This window comes from Sebastes fasciatus, chromosome 11 (assembly GCF_043250625.1).
Source record: "Sebastes fasciatus isolate fSebFas1 chromosome 11, fSebFas1.pri, whole genome shotgun sequence".
Classification (NCBI taxonomy): domain Eukaryota; kingdom Metazoa; phylum Chordata; class Actinopteri; order Perciformes; family Sebastidae; genus Sebastes; species Sebastes fasciatus.
In genome coordinates, this window is record NC_133805.1 from 35,515,411 (window position 1) to 35,537,398 (window position 21,988).

At 43.8% G+C, this 21,988-nt stretch overlaps 1 protein-coding gene across 1 annotated transcript in view; it reads left to right on the forward strand.

Annotated features, from left to right (window-relative positions):
* Window positions 1–21,988, forward strand: part of LOC141777799 (uncharacterized) — a 133,526-nt gene that overhangs the window by 100,368 nt on the left and 11,170 nt on the right. The window contains exons 17-22 of the mRNA XM_074652363.1: window positions 650–920; window positions 1,265–1,366; window positions 2,363–3,020; window positions 3,317–3,401; window positions 6,856–7,044; window positions 19,901–21,907. Of these exons, the coding sequence (XP_074508464.1) occupies window positions 650–920; window positions 1,265–1,366; window positions 2,363–3,020; window positions 3,317–3,401; window positions 6,856–7,044; window positions 19,901–21,907 (3,312 nt within the window). The remainder of the gene's footprint in view (window positions 1–649; window positions 921–1,264; window positions 1,367–2,362; window positions 3,021–3,316; window positions 3,402–6,855; window positions 7,045–19,900; window positions 21,908–21,988) is intronic.

Here is a 21,988-nt window from a genome sequence, read left to right on the forward strand (position 1 = left end):
TGAGAGAGAGAAATCTGTATAACCAGTTACCATAACATAACTCCATATTGTTTCAATATCACTGACTTTCCTGTAGTTATGTGTTGAGGAACGTTGAGGTTACAGCTGTAGGTAAACTACTACTGGAACCAGTGGCTCTGCCCACTGAGCTAACCAGTGGTTGAACCCTGAAAGTCTACACTATATTATATATGTAATATTTAGATGCTTCGTTACAAATGACCACTGGTATTTACTGTGTGGTTCCATAATGAAATAGACACACATCCCATAGTACTAATGAGAAACATGGTCAAAGTCAATTTGCTTCATAAGTTGATTTAAGAATTTGCAGGTCCATATACGTATGTCTAACTTAAAATGTCTTTTAGACATGTAGCTGTTGTTTCAATAAACTGTTTCAGTGTGAAGCAGGTCCTAACAACACGCTAGGACATCATGCTTGTTATGCTGGAGGAACAACACTTATACAGAACTTACTTCCAAACTAGACATTGTTTAAGATAGATGTTTTTTTCACCAGCAAGTCACCAAATCACTGCCTACTGAGTGTCTGCTGATCTCTAGGTGAGATTTCTCCTGCAGTTATTCATAGTTGTAAACGAAGCCCACCTATCATCACCCTCTGATCTGTGCCTGTCCTCCCCAGACTACACAGAGACCAACTCCAGAGGGCAGTCTGAGTGTAGAAACCAGCAGTATGAACCAGTCCAGCCAAGCCAACCAACCAGCTAGCTATGACTCCAGTCAGTCTCCACCCCCCAACACCAGCACGGACCTGGACCAGGTCCTCCAGGAAGCCCAGGCCAGCCTGATGAAGTCCATCCCTGATCTGAATGTGTCAGATACCAGAGAGGGTAGCTGTGATTCTGCCCCAGGACAGATAACGTCCACTGCAGCTCTGGACCCGACACTGCAAGGTTGACCTCTAGAACCCCATTCACTGACAACACATTGGACGCTTTCTTTTTCTCATCCAAAATCTGCTTTTGTTCTGTGAGGTTTACTCGTACAAGTGTTCTTAGTCAGATTCAGGAAGAATGCAGGATTTATTCCTAACAACTACTAAACTGTACAAGTCTCCCTGCCCAAATATCTCATTAACAAAAACAGATAATATTGTTGTTGAACCTTTGAGTGAAGTGGCCAACAATAATGATATGGAGAACAGACACGTTTATTTTAGTTAAATGTTTTATTTGAATTAATTGAATATATCATTTAATACTCTAGTCAAACAAGTGTGTCTGTGTTTGTGCTTCAGCCTCAGTGGAGCACCGGGCACTTCTGTCTGGTTTCCAGGAGGACACCCCCCCCCAGCTGAGTGATGAGGTGGACTCCACCCAGTTAGAAGTCACAGACACAGGTATGTCTGAACAAAGAAAATAAAATACTGACATATGCACTAAGGATGAACAAGTTAAGAGTGAACTGATCCAAGATCTACATGTCCTGTGACAGCATGACCAAAATACTGAATGACCAAATGTCTAACATCCCGTTTCCAGCCTACAGCAGCTCTGTAGAGGAGCTGTTTCCAGCCTACAGCAGCTCTGTAGAGGAGCTGTTTCCAGCCAACAGTAGCCCTGTAGAGGAGCTGTTTCCAGCCAACAGTAGCCCTGTAGAGGAACTGTTCCAGCCAACAGTAGCCCTGTAGAGGAGCTGTTTCCAGCCAACAGTAGCCCTGTAGAGGAGCTGTTTCCAGCCAACAGCAGCTCTGTAGAGGAGCTGTTTCCAGCCAACAGTAGCCCTGTAGAGGAGCTGTTTCCAGCCAACAGTAGCCCTGTAGAGGAGCTGTTTCCAGCCTACAGCAGCTCTGTAGAGGAACTGTTTCCAGCAGCTCTGTAGAGGAGCTGTTTCCAGTAGCTCTGTAGAGGAGCTGTTTCCAGCCTACAGCAGCTCTGTAGAGGAGCTGTTTCCAGCCAACAGCAGCTCTGTAGAAGAGCTGTTTCCAGCCAACAGTAGCTCTGTAGAACAGCTGTTTCCAGCCAACAGTAGCTCTGTAGAACAGCTGTTTCCAGCCAACAGCAGCTCTGTGGAGGAGCAGCTGAGAAGTGTTGCTTCGATAGCAACAAACAGGGACTCTGCTGACACACACTGACATCATGGACACATTAGTAGGCTGCTGTTTATCTGTTTGGGCACAAAGTGGTCTACCCAGACCACATTGGGAAGGCTGGGAAATGGATCAGGCTTATAGCCAATATCAGTCAGTCCGTCTGTCAGTCAGTCAGTCAATCAATCGATCAGCAAGATAACACATCAATATACTATATACTTTACATCATAATATACAAAACACACAAAACAATAACTGTTTCTAAAGGACAGCACTCTGATGTTTGGATGTGTTCAACTCCAGGAGCTGCTGTGGAGCGTCCTCCATCAGCTGATCCCTCCTCTCCTCCATCAGCTGCTCCCTCAACTGCTCATTCACCTCCTCCATCACCCCCTCCCTCAGCTCCTCTATCAGCTGCTCTTTCACCTCCTCCCTCAGCTGCTCCTTCACCTCCTCCCTCAGCTCCTCCCTCAGCTGCTCCCTCAGCTGCTCCTTCACCTCCTCCCTCAGCTCCTCCATCAGCTGTTCCTTCACCTCCTTCCTCAGCTCCTCCCTCAGCTCCTCCCTCAGCTGCTCCCTCAGCTCATCCATCAGCTGCTCCTTCACCTCCTCCCTCAGCTCCTCCAACGGCTCCTTCATCAGCTGCACCCTCAGCTCCTCCATCAGCTCATCCATTAGCTGCTCCCTCAGCTCTTACATCAGCTCCTCCATCAGCTCCTCCATCAGCTTCTCCCTCAGCTCCTCCATCAGCTCCTCCATCAGCTTCTCCATCAGCTCATCCATCAGCTCCTCCATCAGTTGCTCCCTCAGCTGCTCCATCAGCTTCTCCCAGCACAGAGCGCAGCAGCCGGCCACAGGTGGAGAAACCCCGCCGCACCAGTGTGGACAAGGAGATGAAGCCGAGTCCAGACAGGGCCGGCAAGTCTCCTCCTCCTCCTCCTCCTCCTCCTCCTCCACGAAGGTAAATTTATAGAGCTCCTTTCAATTCAATTCAATTCAATCTATTTTTATATAGCGTCAAATCACAACAGAAGTTATCTCAAGACGCTTTCTAGTCTTCTGACCACTCAGCGTTCACCCATTCACACACACATTCACACACATATTCACACACTGATGGAGAAGCTTGCTTCAACACTTTGATCAAATCGCGAAACCTTCTGATTGGCGGACGACCCGGCTGTGGCTCTGACTCACAGTCAGTTCATCACTGAGGATCACCTGCAGACCTTCTTATTTGTATTATTGTCATCCCAGGTTCCATCCTGTCAGTTCAGGTCTAACCACGGGAAGGTCAGGAGAGGTGATTTTCACCACCAGGATAGAGCCGGTTGGAGCCCAGGTATGTGTATATGTGTGTGTGTGTGTGTGTGTGTGTGCGTGGGCGCATTGCTAAGTATACATTTGAAGCACAGAAAAGTGTCCAAGCCAGTTTTTTCTTGCCCAAATTTAGTCCAGTTTCAGAGAGCTTTTTAGCCTCCTCCTGGACATGCCATGGCCACATCCCATAACATGGTTGGTACCATGGGTTGGGAAAATTGAGCCTGCTACAGCCTCTGGAAGACAGCGCCGGCGCCCTCAAGTAGTGGAAGAGGTTACACATAATAAGAGAAAATCAAAATAAAAGCAAGTACTACAAAAGTCAAGCAACATAGATATAGAATATAAAAAATACTATAAAATATGCACAATATAGCTGTTTTAAAATGAAAGAGCTGAACACTTTTACAAGTAGTAGTTTTGTGCAGAAATGTGCAAAATATTAACCAGGGGATGTGCAGACCACTTGTTGAGACAAGCTGCAGTCGGGAAGAAACTGTTTGTGGAGTGAGGTTTGGGTCCTGATGGACTGCAGACACCTGCCAGAGGGGAGTTATTCAAAGAGTCTGTGTCCACAATCCTTCCTGCTCACCTCAGGGTCCTGGAGGGTTACAGGTCCTGGAGGGACCTTCTCAGCAGAGTGATTTATACGCTATGGTCTTCCCTTGTCCTTGGCGGGGGCAGCTGCGTACCAGATGGTGATGGAGGAGGTGAGGATGGACTCAATGATGGTGGTGTAACGGTACACCATCATTGTCTTTGGCATGGGTCAGCTCCCACTGGAGGTCCTTGGTGATGATGGAGCTGATGGTCAGCTCCCACTGGAGGTCCTTGGTGATGATGGAGCTGATGGTCAGCTCCCACTGGAGGTCCTTGGTGATGATGGAGCTGATGGTCAGCTCCCACTGGAGGTCCTTGGTGATGATGGAGCTGATGGTCAGCTCCCACTGGAGGTCCTTGGTGATGATGGAGCTGATGGTCAGCTCCCACTGGAGGTCCTTGGTGATGATGGAGCTGATGGTCAGCTCCCACTGGAGGTCCTGGGTGATGATGGAGCTGATGGTCAGCTCCCACTGGAGGTCCTGGGTGATGATGGAGCTGATGGTCAGCTCCCACTGGAGGTCCTGGGTGATGATGGAGCTGTTGGTCAGCTCCCACTGGAGGTCCTTGGTGATGATGGAGCTGATGGTCAGCTCCCACTGGAGGTCCTTGGTGATGATGGAGCTGATGGTCAGCTCCCACTGGAGGTCCTGGGTGATGATGGAGCTGATGGTCAGCTCCCACTGGAGGTCCTGGGTGATGATGGAGCTGATGGTCAGCTCCCACTGGAGGTCCTGGGTGATGATGGAGCCCAGGGAGCGGAGGGACTCCACAGTGTGGGCTGGGAAGTCACACAGGGTGATTCAATTTCAATTCAATTCAATTCAATTTATTTTTGTATAGCGTCAAATCACAACCGAAGTTATCTCAAGACGCTTTATATATAGAGCAGGTCTATGACCGTACACCATAGTTTAGAGACCCAACAGGATCCACCAAGCGCGCTGTGGCCAGGAAAAACTCCCCGATTACTGGGAAGAAACCTGGAGCAGAACCGGGCGCAGGGCGGGCGGCCATCTGCCGAGACCGGCTCGGGGGATAGATAGATAGAGAGAGAGAGAGAGAGAGAGAGAGAGAGAGAGAGAAGCAGAAGCAGCCACAATAATAGCCTAGCAGCTGTAATAGCTAATACAAGTAGGACTGATAACACAAAACCAGAGTGATAATACAACTATCGGAATTGATGTCATTGGGTCGTCCCCAGACGGGCTTTCAAGCGGAGTTTCCCAGTCCACCATACATCTGGCTAGCTCGCCAGCACTGTCCAGCATCTCTCTTCAGTGCGTCCATGTATGTTGGTGTGGGACGTCCCTGTGATCGATGCCCGTGCCCGTTCTTCCTAAGATCCACAACCATCTCTACTGTCTTCAGAGCGTTGAGCTCTAAGTTGTTCAGTTGGCACCAGGTCACCAGATGGTCAATCTCCTACCTGTAGGGGGACTCACCCCCACCAGAGATGAGTCCAATAAGGGTGGTGTCAGAAGCTTGATGAACTGGTGACTGGAGGTGCAGCTGTAGGTATACAGGGAGAAAAGCAGAGGGGAAAGGACACAGCCTTGAGGGGAACCGGTGCTGATGGTCAGAGACGTGTTTCCCCAGCTTCACGTGCAGCTTCCTGTTAGAGAGGAAGTCTGTGATCCACCTGCAGGTGGAGTCGGACACGTTCACCTGGGAGAGCTCGTCCTGCAGCAGAGCCGGGATGATGGTGTTAAAGGCAGAGCTGTGCACAAACAGGATCCTGGCTGTTTTTCCCCACCAGTAGCTGAAGTTAATCCAGTTTGTTGCACAGTGTAGGCACGCTGGAGAGGACTATCCCCGGTAACGGTGTGGGAAGTCTGCATCATCAGAGACGCACAAGTGCACCGGCACGGTTCCCTCTCCTCCTGCGTTTCAATTCATGGTCAAAGGTGAGGACACCTTTGACCAGAATGGTGAAAATGAATGTCAATGGCATATTTAAGCAACTGTGGATAATTAACATAAAGTCCTTAAAGTTGGCCAAACTACAAATTTGGCACTCTTGCCTGGTGTGTGGTAAACAACTCGGCAAGCCAATGTTTTAAGAAAGAATTTTAGAGAAAGAAATACCTTTCTTTATCTCATGGACTGTCTTGTGGCTGCTCCAACAAAAAGAAAAGGTCATGAGGTGAGTCGTAAACAATCTACACGGGTTATATACCTCATTTTCAGAATTAGCAGCTAGCTACACGGATAGCAGTCCGTATTGACCAACGGCCAAAGCTAAGGAGTAGTAAACAGTATGCTGGAATCTCCCAGTTAAACGTTATACTTCTCTCATCAGTATTTGACATGTATAACCTGTGTGGGGCAGCAGTCTGTCCTGACTGTCTGTGAAAGTAACGTTAGCTTAATGTTAGCTGGTCACATGCTTTAGCTTTAACACCGTCAAAAGCAGCTTAGCTCACTTTAAGGTGGCATTATCACTGTAGCTTAGACAACCACAGATGAATGTCATGACAATGTTTTTAAAAGTGATTACAGAGTATTTGATTTTAAATATACTGCTTAATGTAGTATCTCTCTAGATGGAGTTTTTATGACTATACTTATGGCCCTATGGTGATGCAAAATTAAAATACATGATGTGAGTTTGAATTAATACACAAAGTTATGATAATTTCATGAACATTTTTTAAAAATGATGTACCATCCCAGCCCCAGTATACTTCCCAATACCTGCTTAACTACATGAAGACTTTGAAGCCTCCAGACTTTGATAAAGTTATTACGTATAGATACACGTCACAAAATAATGAAACTAAAGGCCGTGCCCCTTCTTAAAAAACAGCATACAAAAAACAAGATGGTAGAACATTTATTCTATGCTGTGTTTTAACTTCATTGATCTGTTTAAGGACAATGGTGAGAAAGAGAAAGTTCCTCAGCCCAAACCCCCAAGACAGCCTCCAGAGGTCAAACCCAAACCCCAGATGTGTGCTCCTGCTCCTCTGGCTGGTTTCACCTCCACCCTTCCTGCAGCCTCAGCACCGAAGGAGGATGAGGAAGAAGAGGAGGAGGACAACAAATTCATGAAAGAGCTGCAGGTATGTTAACCCTTTTGTTGTCGGTATGGTCAAAAATGACCCGCCACTCTGTTAAATAGCAGAGAAAACACCCTAAATTATAGTTTTTCAACATGAAATTTAATGACTTTTCCTAAAGTGATCCTAACATTAGAAAAAGTGAAACATTGCCTGTGTTGATATTTCCATGGAAGCTGGACACCACCACGGTGCAAGGATCGTCTTCGGGTCACTTTTGACCGGCAATTATAAAATCTGAAAAAACAACATTTTCTTGGGCATGTCCCCTCCATGACCCCACACATGACTCAAGTTCAAAGACTAAATAAGTGGCCAACACGTTGTACAGTCCTTTACAGACATCTGAATAGGTCAGGTCTACAACAAATCCATTCATAAAGTCCGTGTACATAGACCTGCCAACTGGCCTGCATGTGCTCGTTAGAGTTGATCGATGTTATTCACGTTTTTGTTTTGTATCTGTTATCTGATTTTATTCTTCTTTATTGTTGTTGTTTATACACCTTGTGGGAGGGGGCAATGGTTCTAAGACAGGACAAGACTAGTATTTTGTAGTTGAATTCCTCATAGTATATAGGAATATATTCTGTGTAGTATATACTGTGTACACTACATAGGAATATATACTGTATAGTATATACTGTGTACAGAATATAGGAATATATACTGTATAATATATACTGTGTACACTACATAGGAATATATACTGTGTAGCATATACTGTGTACACTACATAGGAATATATACTGTGTACAGAATATAGGAATATATACTGTATAATATATACTGGGTACAGTATATAGGAATATATACTGTATAATATATACTGGGTACAGTATATAGGAATATATACTGTATGTTGTCCCTTCAATACAGTTTTCCTTCAGTTTTTCTTAACTGTGAAGAGGAAAACCAGGTATTCACATAGTTTGTGATGCAAGATATGGGGTTTAAATTTCAATTGGGATTCAACCATGAATATCATGCAGTATGAATACATATTTAGTATAGAACTGTTATTACCTCCGCCAAGGCCGAAGGCCTAGGAAGGAGGTTATGTTTTCACCGGCGTTGGTTTGTTGGTTTGTTTGTCTGTTATCAGGATTAATCCAAAAGTCCACAATGGATTTGAATAACATTTTGGAGAGCTGGGGTGTGGCACAATGAACAATCCATTAGATTTTGATGGCGATCCGGCTTCAGGAATATTTCTAAGGATTCCGATCACTGGGTATAACACATGCGCAGTGTAACTGATGACGCGTTGATGACGCGTCACCCCGCCTCTTTCCTTCAGAGAGAGACAGAAGGCCTCTCCCATTTCGGATTTTATACGGCTCGACTCCTCTCCTCGACTCCTCTCCTCGCGTCTTAGTCACGCCCACGGGAGATGCGAGTGGAGGAGGCGAGGAAAAGACATGAGGAGAGAGGAAATATGTTTTTAGAGACATGAAGCGATCTTTCCTCTGAAGCGTCACGTGAAGCGACATCCGTTTCTGATGAAAGCAGCTGATCACAGCTGGATCAGCTGTGGCTCAGAGGGGCTCAGAGGGTAGAGCAGGTTGTTCAACCATCGGAAGGTCGGTGGTTCGATCCCCGGCTGCTCCGGGTCACATGTCGATGTGTCCTTGAGCAAGACACTTAACCCCAAATTGCTCCCGAAGGCATAGCCATCGGTATGTGAATGAGTATTTAGATCAGGTCCGGATGATCAATGTTGGCACCTTAGTAGCCTCTGCCATCAGTGTGTGAATGTGTGTATGAATGGGTGAATACTGACATGTAGTGTAAAGCGCTTTGAGTGGTCGGAAGACTAGAAAAGCGCTAAATAAGTGCAAGTCCATTTACCATTTACCAACACAGCGTGCTCTCAGTCGGCTTTAACAGCTGTAGAGAATGCTGATGGAGTTTATGTCTGAACTGATCTAATACTAATAAAGACACTCAGTTCTTCTCAGTGGCAGAGCAGCAGTGTTTCCTCTCTGTAGCCTGTTACCTGTTTAACAAACGACTGCACATGAATAACAGCAGCTGCAGTCCTGCTTAGAGGACCAGGAACCATCTCTACTGGAACAATATCTTTATATTATTTATTCATTATTAGCATCTGTAGTTATTCATATTCTGACACTAGAAATTATGTATTAGGCTGAATGTTTGAGGGAAAATGTAAATGATATAACTCATATCAAACCCGACGTTCAGGAATTATCAGCCTCATGTGACTGAATGGAAATGAGGATAAATGATGTAAAAGGTATAAAAGACAAACCCTCCTTCTCTCTCTGACTTTAACTGGATACTTAATAAAAGTTAACGGGGGAAATAACAAATGATCAAAAGAAAACTTTCTAATAAATGAAGAAAGTTATTCGAGGTCCGTTCGTTGTCAGCTCTTATAAAGCTCCTTCAGTGTCAGACTCCTTCAGTGACGGTGTGTGAAGCAGAGATACTGCAGGTCCTTCTGCTGGAACACTTCACCATCAACATGGTCCGTCTGTTGTTCACACCTACAGTTAACACAGATTATAACTAGATGGTGAATCAGAAGACAACTAAACTATAAAACTTTTAATCTGTGGTCCGTCTTCACTCTGGTATAAAACTGCAGTGATGTTGACGTATCAGATCAGTCTGATCAGCGCAGCGTCCAATCAGTAAATGATATCCAATAAGGGCGCGTGTCGGTCGGTAAAATCATACTCTCCGAGTGCCATTCTAGTCTTTACTGTTCTAGGGCCAGTTGGCTGCTTATACGTATATGAGCTCACAAACTGAACCTTCAAGTTCAATTTGATATCATGAACATGTGAAAGCATTAATAAAACAGTATTTAGCATCCATTGCATCCTAGTACCTCTGACCCCCTGTCAGAGACAGGTAACCCTGTAACCTTAACCCTCACCATGGACCCTCTACCCCCCCTTTCACCAGGTGTTTCACATATGCACTATGAGGGATGCAGGGAGCAAAGGTGTGGTTGAACTCTCAGCCTCTGAGCTCCAGAGTAGAGAGATGAAGTCTGAGGTAAAAAAGAAAAGAAAAACAAGTCTAACAGCACTAATTAATAACCACTTATTAGTAACCACCTATTAATAACCACTCAATATTCACATCAGACCTTTTAACTCAAACCTCAATATTTGGCTCCCCAAAGTTATAAGTGCATGTTTTAAAAAGTCTGCTGACTTTTATTAGGATTTAAAGTTAACATCACTGTGTTCTGTATATAAACTGGAAAAACAAAGTTCAGAAACTTGTTTTTTTTGGTGGATTATTTCTCTGTTGTTACAATGCTAATGGTCATTGTATTTTACATGGTTGGAAAGCCTGTTTATTTACCTTCACAATGATGTCCAAATGTAAGGATCATGCATTTGTGGGATGAGCAGCACAGCTGATTATGTGGGTAGCGCCCAAGAAAAATGTTCCAAAATGCTCTGTCAATGGTAAACAGTGTATTCTCCTGTTGGTACTGACTCTTGTTTTGAGTTGTTTGGTGGATTGGATGATTGAACTCTCTTTCAGTAACAAGGAACAAACAAGACATATTGATTCATTTAATACACTGTCAGGAGCCTCAGTAGTGGTGGAAGATCCATACGCAGCCACAACAGCCTGGCACCTTCTCCTCATGCTTGTCACCAACCTGGTCACACGTTGCTGTGGGATGGCGTTCCATTCCTCAACCAGGATTGGTTGCAGGTCAGCCAGCGTGGTTGTGTTGGTCACTCTAACACGTACAGCACGCCCAAGCTGATCCCACAAGTGTGGAATTGGGTTGAGGTCTGGACTCTTGGCAGGCCATTCCATTCTCTCTACTCCCACATTGTGGAGGTAGTCTGTGATAACCCTGGCTCTGTGGGGGCGAGCGTTGTCAACTTGGAGGATGAAGTTAGGTCCCAGATTGTGGAGATATGGTATCGCCACTGGCTGCAGAATCTCATCCCGATATCTCACTGCATTGAGATGGCCTTCAATGATGACAAGCTTTGTTTTGCCAGTGAGGGAGATGCCGCCCCCCCCACACCATGACACTGCCCCCACCAAAAGCTGTTACTCCATCGGTGCAACAATCAGCATAGCGTTCTCCGCGTCGTCTCCATACTTTAACCCTGAAGGGCAGTCATTGCATGCTTCCTGGTAGCCTTATGAGAATACACTGTTTACCATTGGCAGAGCATTTTTGAAAAAAATTCTTGGGCGCTACCGACATAATCAGCTGTGCTGCTCATCCCACAAATGCATGATCCTCACAAGTTGGACATCATTGTGAAGTTAAATAAACAGGCTTTCCAACCATGTCAAATACAATGCCAATTAGCATTGTAACAACAGAGAAATAATACACCAAACACAAGTTTACGAACTTTGTTTTTCCAGTATATATATATAACCTGTATACAGCCAGAAAAAGATCATTTTAATCCACAATGAGTTAAAAGTCTGAATGTGTGTTCTAATGTTAACCATCTCTAACCAAACTAAACCAATTGTTTCTTTAACTAGTTATTATACAAGTCATTGTTTTTTTTATTTTCATCATTCACATTCATGTCTAGCAAAGTATCACTTTTACAGAATATGATAACATTAATAACATTAATGTTTGTTTCTCACTTTGCTCACCTGATTTGTGGTTTGGAGTGAATATGTTCCTGCTGCTAACTGACGACAGTGAACATTTATGGATTAACGGCTTTGAGGCCTTAATATTGACTAACTGCCTCTCTGTGTCTGTCATTTGTATCAGTAATAAGAACTCTGCACTCACCAAAGTATTAGCTGTATTAGTCGCTGTCCCAACCGATGGCGTCGTCGCCGAAGTGTAGCGCTCACCCTCCGGTTCCCCCTCAGGTTCCCCCTCAGGTTCCCCCTCAGGTTCTCCCTCAGGTTCCCCCTCCGGTTCCCCCTCCGGTTCCCCCTCAGGTTCCCCCTCCGGTTCCCCCTCCGGTTCCCCCTCAGGTTCCCCCTCAGGTTCTCCCTCCGGTTCCCCCTCCGGTTCCCCCTCAGGTTAACACTCTTAGGTCTGTCAGCACTGTTAGCGCTGTTAGCACCGTTAGCGCTGTTAGCACCATTAGCTGTGAGCCACCATTCGCCATGTTGAGAACCGTTGAGAGGCAATAGAAACGCTGCCAATCCCGTATTTCGTACCTTTAACGTATGTCAGTTAGCTTGTGATCTATTGACAGAAATGGAATATAATATTAATAAGTATGTTTTCTTTAGCGTATAATCACCTGATAATAAGAGTTACCTTAGAATGAGCCGTTTATATCTACGTAGGGAGCGGGTCCTCTCCTCAGAGTCCGCCATGTTGCTCCGCCATGTTTCAACAGTAGCCCAGAACGGCTTGGGCCGAGGTCGATAACGTTACTCGCCAAGTTAACCCCCGTCACTCCACTCAGCAGCAGGAAACCAGACACAGAGAACCTCCGTTGGTCTGGAGGAGCTGCAGCATTTATTTCTGATCAAACTGAAACTTCCACTGAACATTCACTGATGTTCTCAGAGCTCAACTAACTCTGTCTTCTGCTCCGCTGTTCGCTGCTCAGTTGCTCGCTGTTCGCTGCTCCGCTGTTCGCTGCTCGCTGCTCGCTGCTCCGCTGCTCCGCTGCTTGCTCACACACATTCAACGCCGCTCTCCGTCTTGCTTCACCACTCACTTCCCACGTACACACACATTCTACACACTCTATTCTCCAAATGACCTATACTCCTACAACAGCTGTAGAGAGGGCCATTCGCATATTACTCCTACACGCTTGGTTAGAATCTGCAACCTCACCACTAGGTGTCACTAAGTCGAACACACTGATCCTTTACCAGGGAAAAATGGAAGAAACTTCAGGAAGAACAACTGAGAAGGGATCCCTCAGCCTGGACATGTTGTGTGTACAGAATATACCAACATAATAACATTATAATATAGACAATCCATATGACAAAAATGATTCGTAGATTATGTGAACATATGTGAAAAAGACAGATCCAGGAGGATATGTCTCAAAACAGCTAGAGCCTGATTCACATGACTTCCTCTCCACCACGGAACCTGCAGAGAAGACAGACAAATACACAAGAGGCAGAAAACTGAACAAATAGAAACTCATTTGTAATAATAATAATATGAATTATCCTTTAACAAAGTATACTAAGGATCAATGTTTTATGGATGGAGAGTGTCTACCGTAGATTCACACTAACACATGAACAATATAATATACTTGCAAGAGAAACCTGATTTATTTCTTATTTCTGATTCTGCTGACATGAAATCAGAAATGCATTACCTTTCTGTAACCTTCATGCCTCTCTTCTTCTTGGAAATCATAGTAGCCATGGGTTGTCAGATTATCACTGTCCTGAATATCTTCCCCTAGATCTTTGCTCATATACGGACTGTACATACTCTGCCTGTCTTTTTGGATTAATAAACGTCTGCTCTCCAGCCTGCTTTGGCTTCTCAAGACACACACACACACAAGTTATGGCCTTTCACGAAAGGATATACTGTACTCTATGTAATAATGGACTCTTCAAGCAGAAGCAGTAGCGACGATGTTTATCGTATATCTCAAAAGAAGATCAAATATTGGATACAGACATTATTACAGGAAAGAAAGCAAAGCAGGAGTGTAGCATGAACCATCGGTGCTTCAGGGGCTACTTTAGGATGACTGCTGGGCACTTCTTTTCTGGACCTCTTCCACTCAACAGTAAAGCAGACCACGGTGTGCACATTACATTAAAACAACAGCCAATGATGTATGTTTTGCTGTTAGCTAGCATACCGATGGCGAGCAAGCAATTATGCAGCCAACTATCTTGTTTACAACAGCAGGCACCAGACCTTACCAGACCAGATCCTACATGGCTTTACTTTCACAACCAATATTACCACTTCATTACCACATGTCATTTCTGACACGTATAATGTCTGTAGTACAGAGGTAGCCAACACGGTACCCGCGGGCACCTGGTCGCCCGTAGGGACCACATGAGTCGCCCGCAAGGCATGTTCTAAAAGTAGCACTAGTCACCATGGAGCTCCGTCTAAACATTTTAGTTGCTGTTCTTTTTTAATCAAAAATGCTTGCATTAATGTAGATTTTAAAATGACAATATTTAATATCAATTTTAAAAACAAAAATGTTTTATGTATATATGAACTCTGACCTTGCCTGAAGTCAAAGTTCAATATTGTGCGCATGTCAAACCGCATCTCACTCTTTGCTGAGACCAAGGCCTATGGAAGGAGGCTGGGACACGGGTCTTGGGGTGTGGGGTACAACGCATGCGCAGTGTAACTCAAGCTGCGGTAATGCATTTTGATTGGCTCAATTTCGGCGAGTGCAGATCAGATTTTACTGCGCATGTGTGGTACCCCAAATCTATGACGTATTGATGACGCGTGTCCCAGCCTCCTTTCTATAGGCCTTGGCTGAGACAAGGAAGCGGGCGCAGCTACGATGGGGAGCTAGATGTGGTTTTTACCCCCCAAACTAAAGAAAACATGGCAGAAAAGCGAAAGAAAACATACTATTTTCACAATGATTGGGAGGAAGAGTTCTTTTTTTACGACAGTGAAAGAAAAATGTGTGTGTCTCATTTGCGAGGCAACTGTTGCGACGGCAAAGCGGCACAATGTGGAGAGACACTGGTGATTAGTACTAATGTAATAGGATTCATTTAAAAATGTGAAAGAGTTGATTTTTTTTATCTTACATAACTGATCATTTGTATAAACATGGGACAGAGTTCATGATTTGTTCAAAAATGTTACAAAGGTAGTGGTTAGTACAGACGAGACATGATTTGAAGATATGACAGTTAATGATTTCCAAAAAATGTTAGAAGTGATAATTTGTACAAAAATATAGCAGGTGTGATTTTGAACAAAATGCTACAAATGTTCTTATTCATACAAAACTATCAAGAAAGATATTTACAAAAATATCAGAGATGTGAAACCTCTGACTTTCAAATGTTGAAACAGATTAACAGAAATAAATGTTGCATGTTTAAATATATCTGTGTTTCCTACCACATATATTATTATTATTATTATTATTAAAAGGTGATTTGTGCAACTTTGTTATTCAGGAAGTTTGTATCAAACAAGTAGCCCTTCGTACTACTCAGTCCCCTTGAAGTAGCTCTCAGTTTCAAAAAGGTTGATGACCCCTGCTGTAGTATAACACTAGCTAATGCACTGAGAAATGATTGGTTCTCCATATACTGTATAGCCCCTTGACAATGAAGTAAGTTTACCGCTCTGTTGTAGGCTGAATCCAGTTCAACTGCTATCCTTCCCCACATGTTCTCTTCATAGTCATTGTCTTTATAATCTTTACTTTGTTTGTCAGAAAGGGCATTATGTTCTCCATCTCTGTTGTTGTGTGACTGTATAATTAACGGAATTATGAAATCTATTGATCGTGTGAGCAAAAGCTATTATTTTATCGGTTACCAGAGCTCTACGAAAGAAAAAATGCACCATGAAATAAGAGAGTTTGGGACTCTGTGTGGATAGATTATAAAGATAATTATTATTATAATTATTGGTGTTTAGAATGACAGCGGATCGTCTCCAACAGCCGTCCTTGAACCGCAGCGTGACGCAGCCAGATTCGGTGAACATTGACTTTAAGACTCTGATCTCTCATTGAGGCTGTACTGTAGGCATGTCTTTCTCCTGTTTGTCATTAGACTCCATTTCTATGTAGATTTCCTTTCCTTTCCTTGAAGTGGATGAAATGAGCTGCCGTAGAGCTTGGCCAGAATGAAAACTGAACTCAGTGAACTATTAGCCTCCATTGCACACGGTAGAGAAACATATCGACATGAACCTGTACGTTCACAAAGGCCTTCTTCTGCAGTGCAGCTACTACCAGTTTACTTCAAGTTTAACAGCTACACTGACCTTTTGACTCCCTGGCAGCTCCACTTGCAATGACCTCTATAAGGCTGATGTAGGATAAATCTGACATGGAATGAACACGACATGAGGCACTTTTGTTAGTCAACTGAGTACTTAATCAAACTAAAGGCATAAAGTAAACCAATAATCGATTCTAAGGTCATCATGCTATCAAATGTACCTTGAAATGTACATACTGAGGTATACATAAAGTCACAATTATGAAAAAAGTAAACGAAAAGGCAAAGATGATAGTATACCTATGTACTGTATACACACGTGGACAAAATTGTTGGTACCCTTCCGTTAAAGAAAGAAAAACCCACAATGGTCACTGAAATAACTTGAAACTGACAAAAGTAATGATAAATAAAAATGTACTGAAAATGAACTAATGAAAATCAGACATTGCTTTTGAATTGTGGTTCAACAGAATCATTTTAAAAAACAAACTAATGAAACTGGCCTGGACAAAAATGATGGTACCCTTAACTTAATATTTTGTTGCACAACCTTTTGAGGCAATCACTGCAATCAAGTGATTTCTGTAACTCTCAATGAGACTTCTGCACCTGTCAACAGGTATTTTGGCCCACTCCTCGTGAGCAAACTGCTCCAGCTGTCTCAGGTTTGAACGGTGCCTTCTCTGAATGCATGTTTCAGCTCCTTCCACAGATGTTCAATAGGATTTAGATCAGGGCTCATAGAAGGCCACTTCAGAATAGTCCAATGTTTTGTTCTTAGCCATTCTTGGGTGTTTTTAGCTGTGTGTTTTGGATCATTATCCTGTTGGAAGACCCATGACCTGCAACTGAGACCAAGATTTCTGACACTGGGCAGCACATTTCGCTCCAGAATGCCTTGATAGTCTTGAGATTTCATTGTACCCTGCACAGATTCAAGACACCCTGTGCCAGATTCAGCAAAGCAGCCCCATAACATAACCGAGCCTCCTCCATGTTTCACATTAGGTACAGTGTTCTTTTCTTTGTATGCTTCATTTTTGCGTCTGTGAACATAGAGCTGATGTGACTTGCCAAAAAGCTCCAGTTTTGTCTCATCTGTCCAAAGGACATTCTCCCAGAAGCTTTGGTGCTTGTCAATATGCATTTTGGAAAATTCCAGTCTCGCTTTTTTATGATTTGGTGTCCTCCTTGGTCATCTGCCATTTAGTCCACTTTGGCTCAAACAGCGACGGATGGTGCGATCTGACACTGATGTACCTTGACCTTGGAGTTCACCTCTAATCTCTTTGGAAGTTGTTCTGGGCTCTTTGGTTACCATTCGTATTATCCGTCTCTTCAATTTGTCATCAATTTTCCTCTTGCGGCCACGTCCAGGGAGGTTGGCTACAGTCCCATGAACCTTAAACTTCTGAATAATATGAGCAGCTGTAGTCACAGGAACATCAAGCTGCTTGGAGATGGTCTTATAGCCTTTACCTTTAACATGAAGGTCTATAATGTTCTTTCTAATCTCCTGAGACAACTCTCTCCTTAGCTTTCTGTGGTCCATGTTCAGTGTGTTACACACCATGACACCAAACAGCACAGTGACTACTTTTCACCCTTTAAATGGGCAGACTGACTGATTAAAAGTTTGAAGACACCTTTGATGCTATTTACAGGACACACCTTAGTTTAATATGTCCCAATGGTCAAATTATGTTCAATCTTTTCTAGGGGTATCATCATTTTTGTCCAGGCCAGTTTCATTAGTTTGTTTTTTAAAATGATTCTGTTGAACCATAATTCAAAAGCAATGTCTGATTTTCATTAGTTAATTTTCAGTGAATTTTTATTTATTATTACTTTTGTCAGTTTCAAGTTATTTCAGTGACCATTGTGGGTTTTTCTTTTTTTAACGGAAGGGTACCAATAATTTTGTCCACGTGTGTATAAAGGTGTGCTCACAGCCCTTCACCTGACCATCGATACAGGCTCAACCTTAGCTATAACACAGCACAACGCCATCCGGGCAAAACGCTAGAGTGACCAATCACATTCCGTCAACTCTGTATTCCTGCTGTTTCGCTCACAATCATGGCTACTAAAACCAGATAACGTAGTTGCCTCTGTGATAACTTTCCAGAGTTGTAAAATCCTGTCTCTGTTGTCATCTGTTCATCCTCCAGACTCACTGATCTGTGACTCAAACTGGACTTCCTGGATTGTGTTTCATTGTCTCACTGGTACCTGAAACAACACAACCTCTACTTTGTCTTGACGCAGGGTTCTTTTTTTGTCTTTCATGCAGATACTGCAATTACTACCCAGCACCTGCACAGATTTTAAGGGTGTGCATGTTTCAAGTTTATTTGTCATATGCATTTAAAAGTACAGTGAAATGCAATGAAATGCATTTTACCCTGGCTCTCTCTCAGCTCGTAAAATCTATAAATAGTACACTAGATAAATACTACAATGAATAAGACAATACCTGAGAATACAATTATAAAACAACCTAAAAACCATAAAAACATCCATAGAACAATCCACAGCTCTGCATTCATTTAGTGCTACTGTTCAACAGTCTGACCGCCTGAGGGTAAAAACTGTCTCTGAGGCGAGAGGTCCGAGCTCTGATGCTCAGTAGGCGCTTCCCTGAAGGGAGATAAGAGAACAGAGTATATGCTGGATGACTTGTGTCCTGCATGATACAAAGAGCTTTCTTCTTACAGCGAGTGGTGTAAATGTCCTGTAACTGTGGTAACGGTGATTCAATCAATTTAGATGCTGGTTTCACTGTCCTCATCAGGAGTTTGTGGTCATATGATGTAATGTTGCCAAACCATACCAGTATGCACCCAGTTAAGATGCTTTCTATTGTGGACCAGTAGAAGTTGATGAGGGTTTTAGTGGACATACCATTTTTCTTTAAACACATCAGAGGCCTCCTGGAGAATGCCCAATATTTCAATTCACCCATTATATAAACTTAAGTCTTTATTTTTGATTTGTACATACATTACATCTCTCTTTCTACATAATATTGGGATATAAAAGACTGAATTTAATATTTTTTTTCTTAAAGGGTAACGTTGATATTTTTCAGCCTGGACCCTATTCTCCCATGGTTTTTGTGTCTAAGTGACTAATAGGAACAACACTTTCTGAAAGTGGTCCAGTATTGAGGGAAAACGCTGCAGACGGCGGCGGCTGTTGCTCAGAGGTAGACCGCGTCGTCCACCAATCGGAAGGTCGGCAATTCGATCCCTGGCTCCTCCAGTCCACATGTTGAAGGACAAGATACTGAACCCCAAACTGCTCCTGAAGGCTGAGCCATCGGTGTGTGAATGAGTATTTAGATCAGATCCTGATGGGTAGGTTGGCTCCCTGCATGGCAGCCTCTGCCATCAGTGTATGAATGTGTGTGTGAATGGGTGAATGCTGACATGTAGTGTAAAGAGTTTTGAGTGGTCGGAGGACTAGAGAGGAGCTATATAAAGTCCATTTACGGCAGCCGCTAAACAAGCTGCGAGGGCAGTGAGCAGCGTCAATGTTACGTTACGTCCACTAAAAGTTGTTGTTGTTGCCACTGACAGGTTCAGACTGTTATTAGAAGTGTCTGACATTTGTAGAGTGTCCGCCCGGCTGGCACTCGCGTTTCCACTGTTGTCTTCTGCAAAATTTCAGAACAAGATTTCTCCTTGAGCAAGACTCTTTCCATAATGCTGTCATACACTTCTAATAACAGTCTGAGCCTGTCAGTGGCAACAACAACAACTTTTAGTGGACGTAAACTGACGGTGAGGAGTTGCTCCTGCCGTCTGCAGCGTTCTCCCTAAATAGTGAACCAGTTTCAGAAAGTATTGTTCCTATTAGTCACTTAGACAAAGAAACATGGGAGAATAGGGTCCAGGCTGTAAAATATCAAAGTTATCTATTAATTCCCAGATTATGATGTGTTTAACCTTGCCTTTTCTAATTATAGGTGACTACAAAACTGTCAAATAAGACTAATTTGTCAGGTGGGAATAAGCATTGGAATGGAGAGGTGAGGACATCTCCAACATGCCAGGCCAATCTGAAGCCTTCATCTGACAACCAGTCAGCTCATCAGATGGGAATTACACATGGCTGCCCTCATGGATTCATTACAGCAGTTGGCCTGGAAGAACACATTGAAATTAGGAAAGACAATGTAAATCCTGATAAGACGAAGGAGGAAGCAGCAAAGAATGTGATCAAACAAGTGCCTTCCTTAAACTGTGCAACAATAGAGAAGGTCGAGGTGCCCCCACCTGTAACTTTACAAGATGTTCAGACTATCCAGAAGAATGAGGAGGTACCAACACCAAACCCAAAGAAAGCAGAGAAAATGGAGGCCCTTACAGTTACAACTTCACAAAAAGAAAATGATCTTAGAGTAAAAAGTCCTGATCAGATTAGCGAGGAGGTTGTTGGACAGGTGTGCTCCCCAACCACAGCAGAAAAGAAGGTCAAGTTCACAACAATTGTTACTCTACAAAAAGAAAACACTCAAGCTACTGACATCACAAGTTCTGACCAGACAAACAAAAAAGTTGTCAAAGAGGTACCAGCTGAGAAGAAGTCAAATTTGATGGTAGTAGTAACTTTACAAAAACAAAACACCCCAGAGGATTGCTTGATTGAGGTCCAGCAGGATCAGTCCCTGAGCTCAGATCAGGAGTGTGTAGCTTATTCTCCTGTCCCCTACAACCACAGCAGCATGCAGCAAAACCTGGACGCAACAGTGCACGAATCCAGGGACCAATCACAATACACAGAAGAAGGAAGTAGCCTGAGCCCCGATATTTGGGACAATGAGGGACCTCCTCCTCCACCACCTCTGACTGGTAAAATCAGCCTTAGAATCTCCAGGACCAGGATTCCAAGAGTCAGGACACAGCCCAAAGAGGAAGACCAAGCTGAAATGAGTGGCTCTGACATACAGACTGTAGCTTGGGACAGCACTGGTGAACCCACTTATCTGGCACATGAGAACCAAGGGTTTGAGGACAGTGAATACTCTGATAAGAAACCTATTATCATTTTCTTGAATGAGCCTATGGACATTGCGTTAGCCTACAAGCGTCTGTCTACCATCTTGGAATGTGAGGAAGATCTTGATGGGGTTCTCCCTCCAGAACATATTGTAGATGAAGAGGAGTCAAAGCAGGAAGAAGAGAAACAGGACGTGAGAAAAATTTGCATCAACCAAATGATTATGGGCTTAGACCTTAAAGACGTCACAGGAAATGGTCAGATTTCTCTACATATGCAACATCAAAGACCTCCAGCAGATAATGTCTCAATTCATGAAAACCAAGACCAGGGTAAACCGGACTCACTTAGAAAGCCAGAGACCAAAAGGAAATTCAAATTTAAGTTCCCCAAAAACAAACTGACTGCAATTAGTCAGGCCATTCGAACAGGGTCGACCAAAACAGGAAAGAAGACTTTCAAGGTTGTTGTCTATGAGGAAGAGGAGGAGATAGCATCAGACAGCAGGCCAGTGAAGGAGACCAAGAAGCAGACAAAAGAATCCAAGAGGGTTGAGACCAACAGTCCCAAACAATTCAACTTCGGTGAAGGCAATGACAGAAGCATCAAGGTGTCCCCTCCAACTGATACCAGACACCCAAAGTCACATAGCCGGGTAGAGGAGCTCTGCAAGAGTACATTTGACTCTATTGACAGTCTACAAGAGTCCATTAAACAGTTGGAAATCAGTGTGGACAGTATGTCTTCCCCTTCCTCCCCCTCCAGCATTGTGTCTTCACCTCCTCAGTCCCCTGATTCTTCCTTTGACTCCACTGACAGAGCTCAGCTTAAAGGCAAAGTCAAACGGGAAAGGGAGAGAAGCCCATCTAAGAGGCCAGCCTCTCAGATCCTCAAGGGCCCAAATCCACCTCAGAGTAAGAGGGCCAAACCACAGCCTCCACACGACACAGGGAAAACCTCCATCAAGAAACAGGTCTGATGTTCCTCTGCCTGCGGAGCTCGCTTGCTTCGGTGATGTTGGGCTGGTGGCGGGCTCTCTACTCTGTCTGACTGT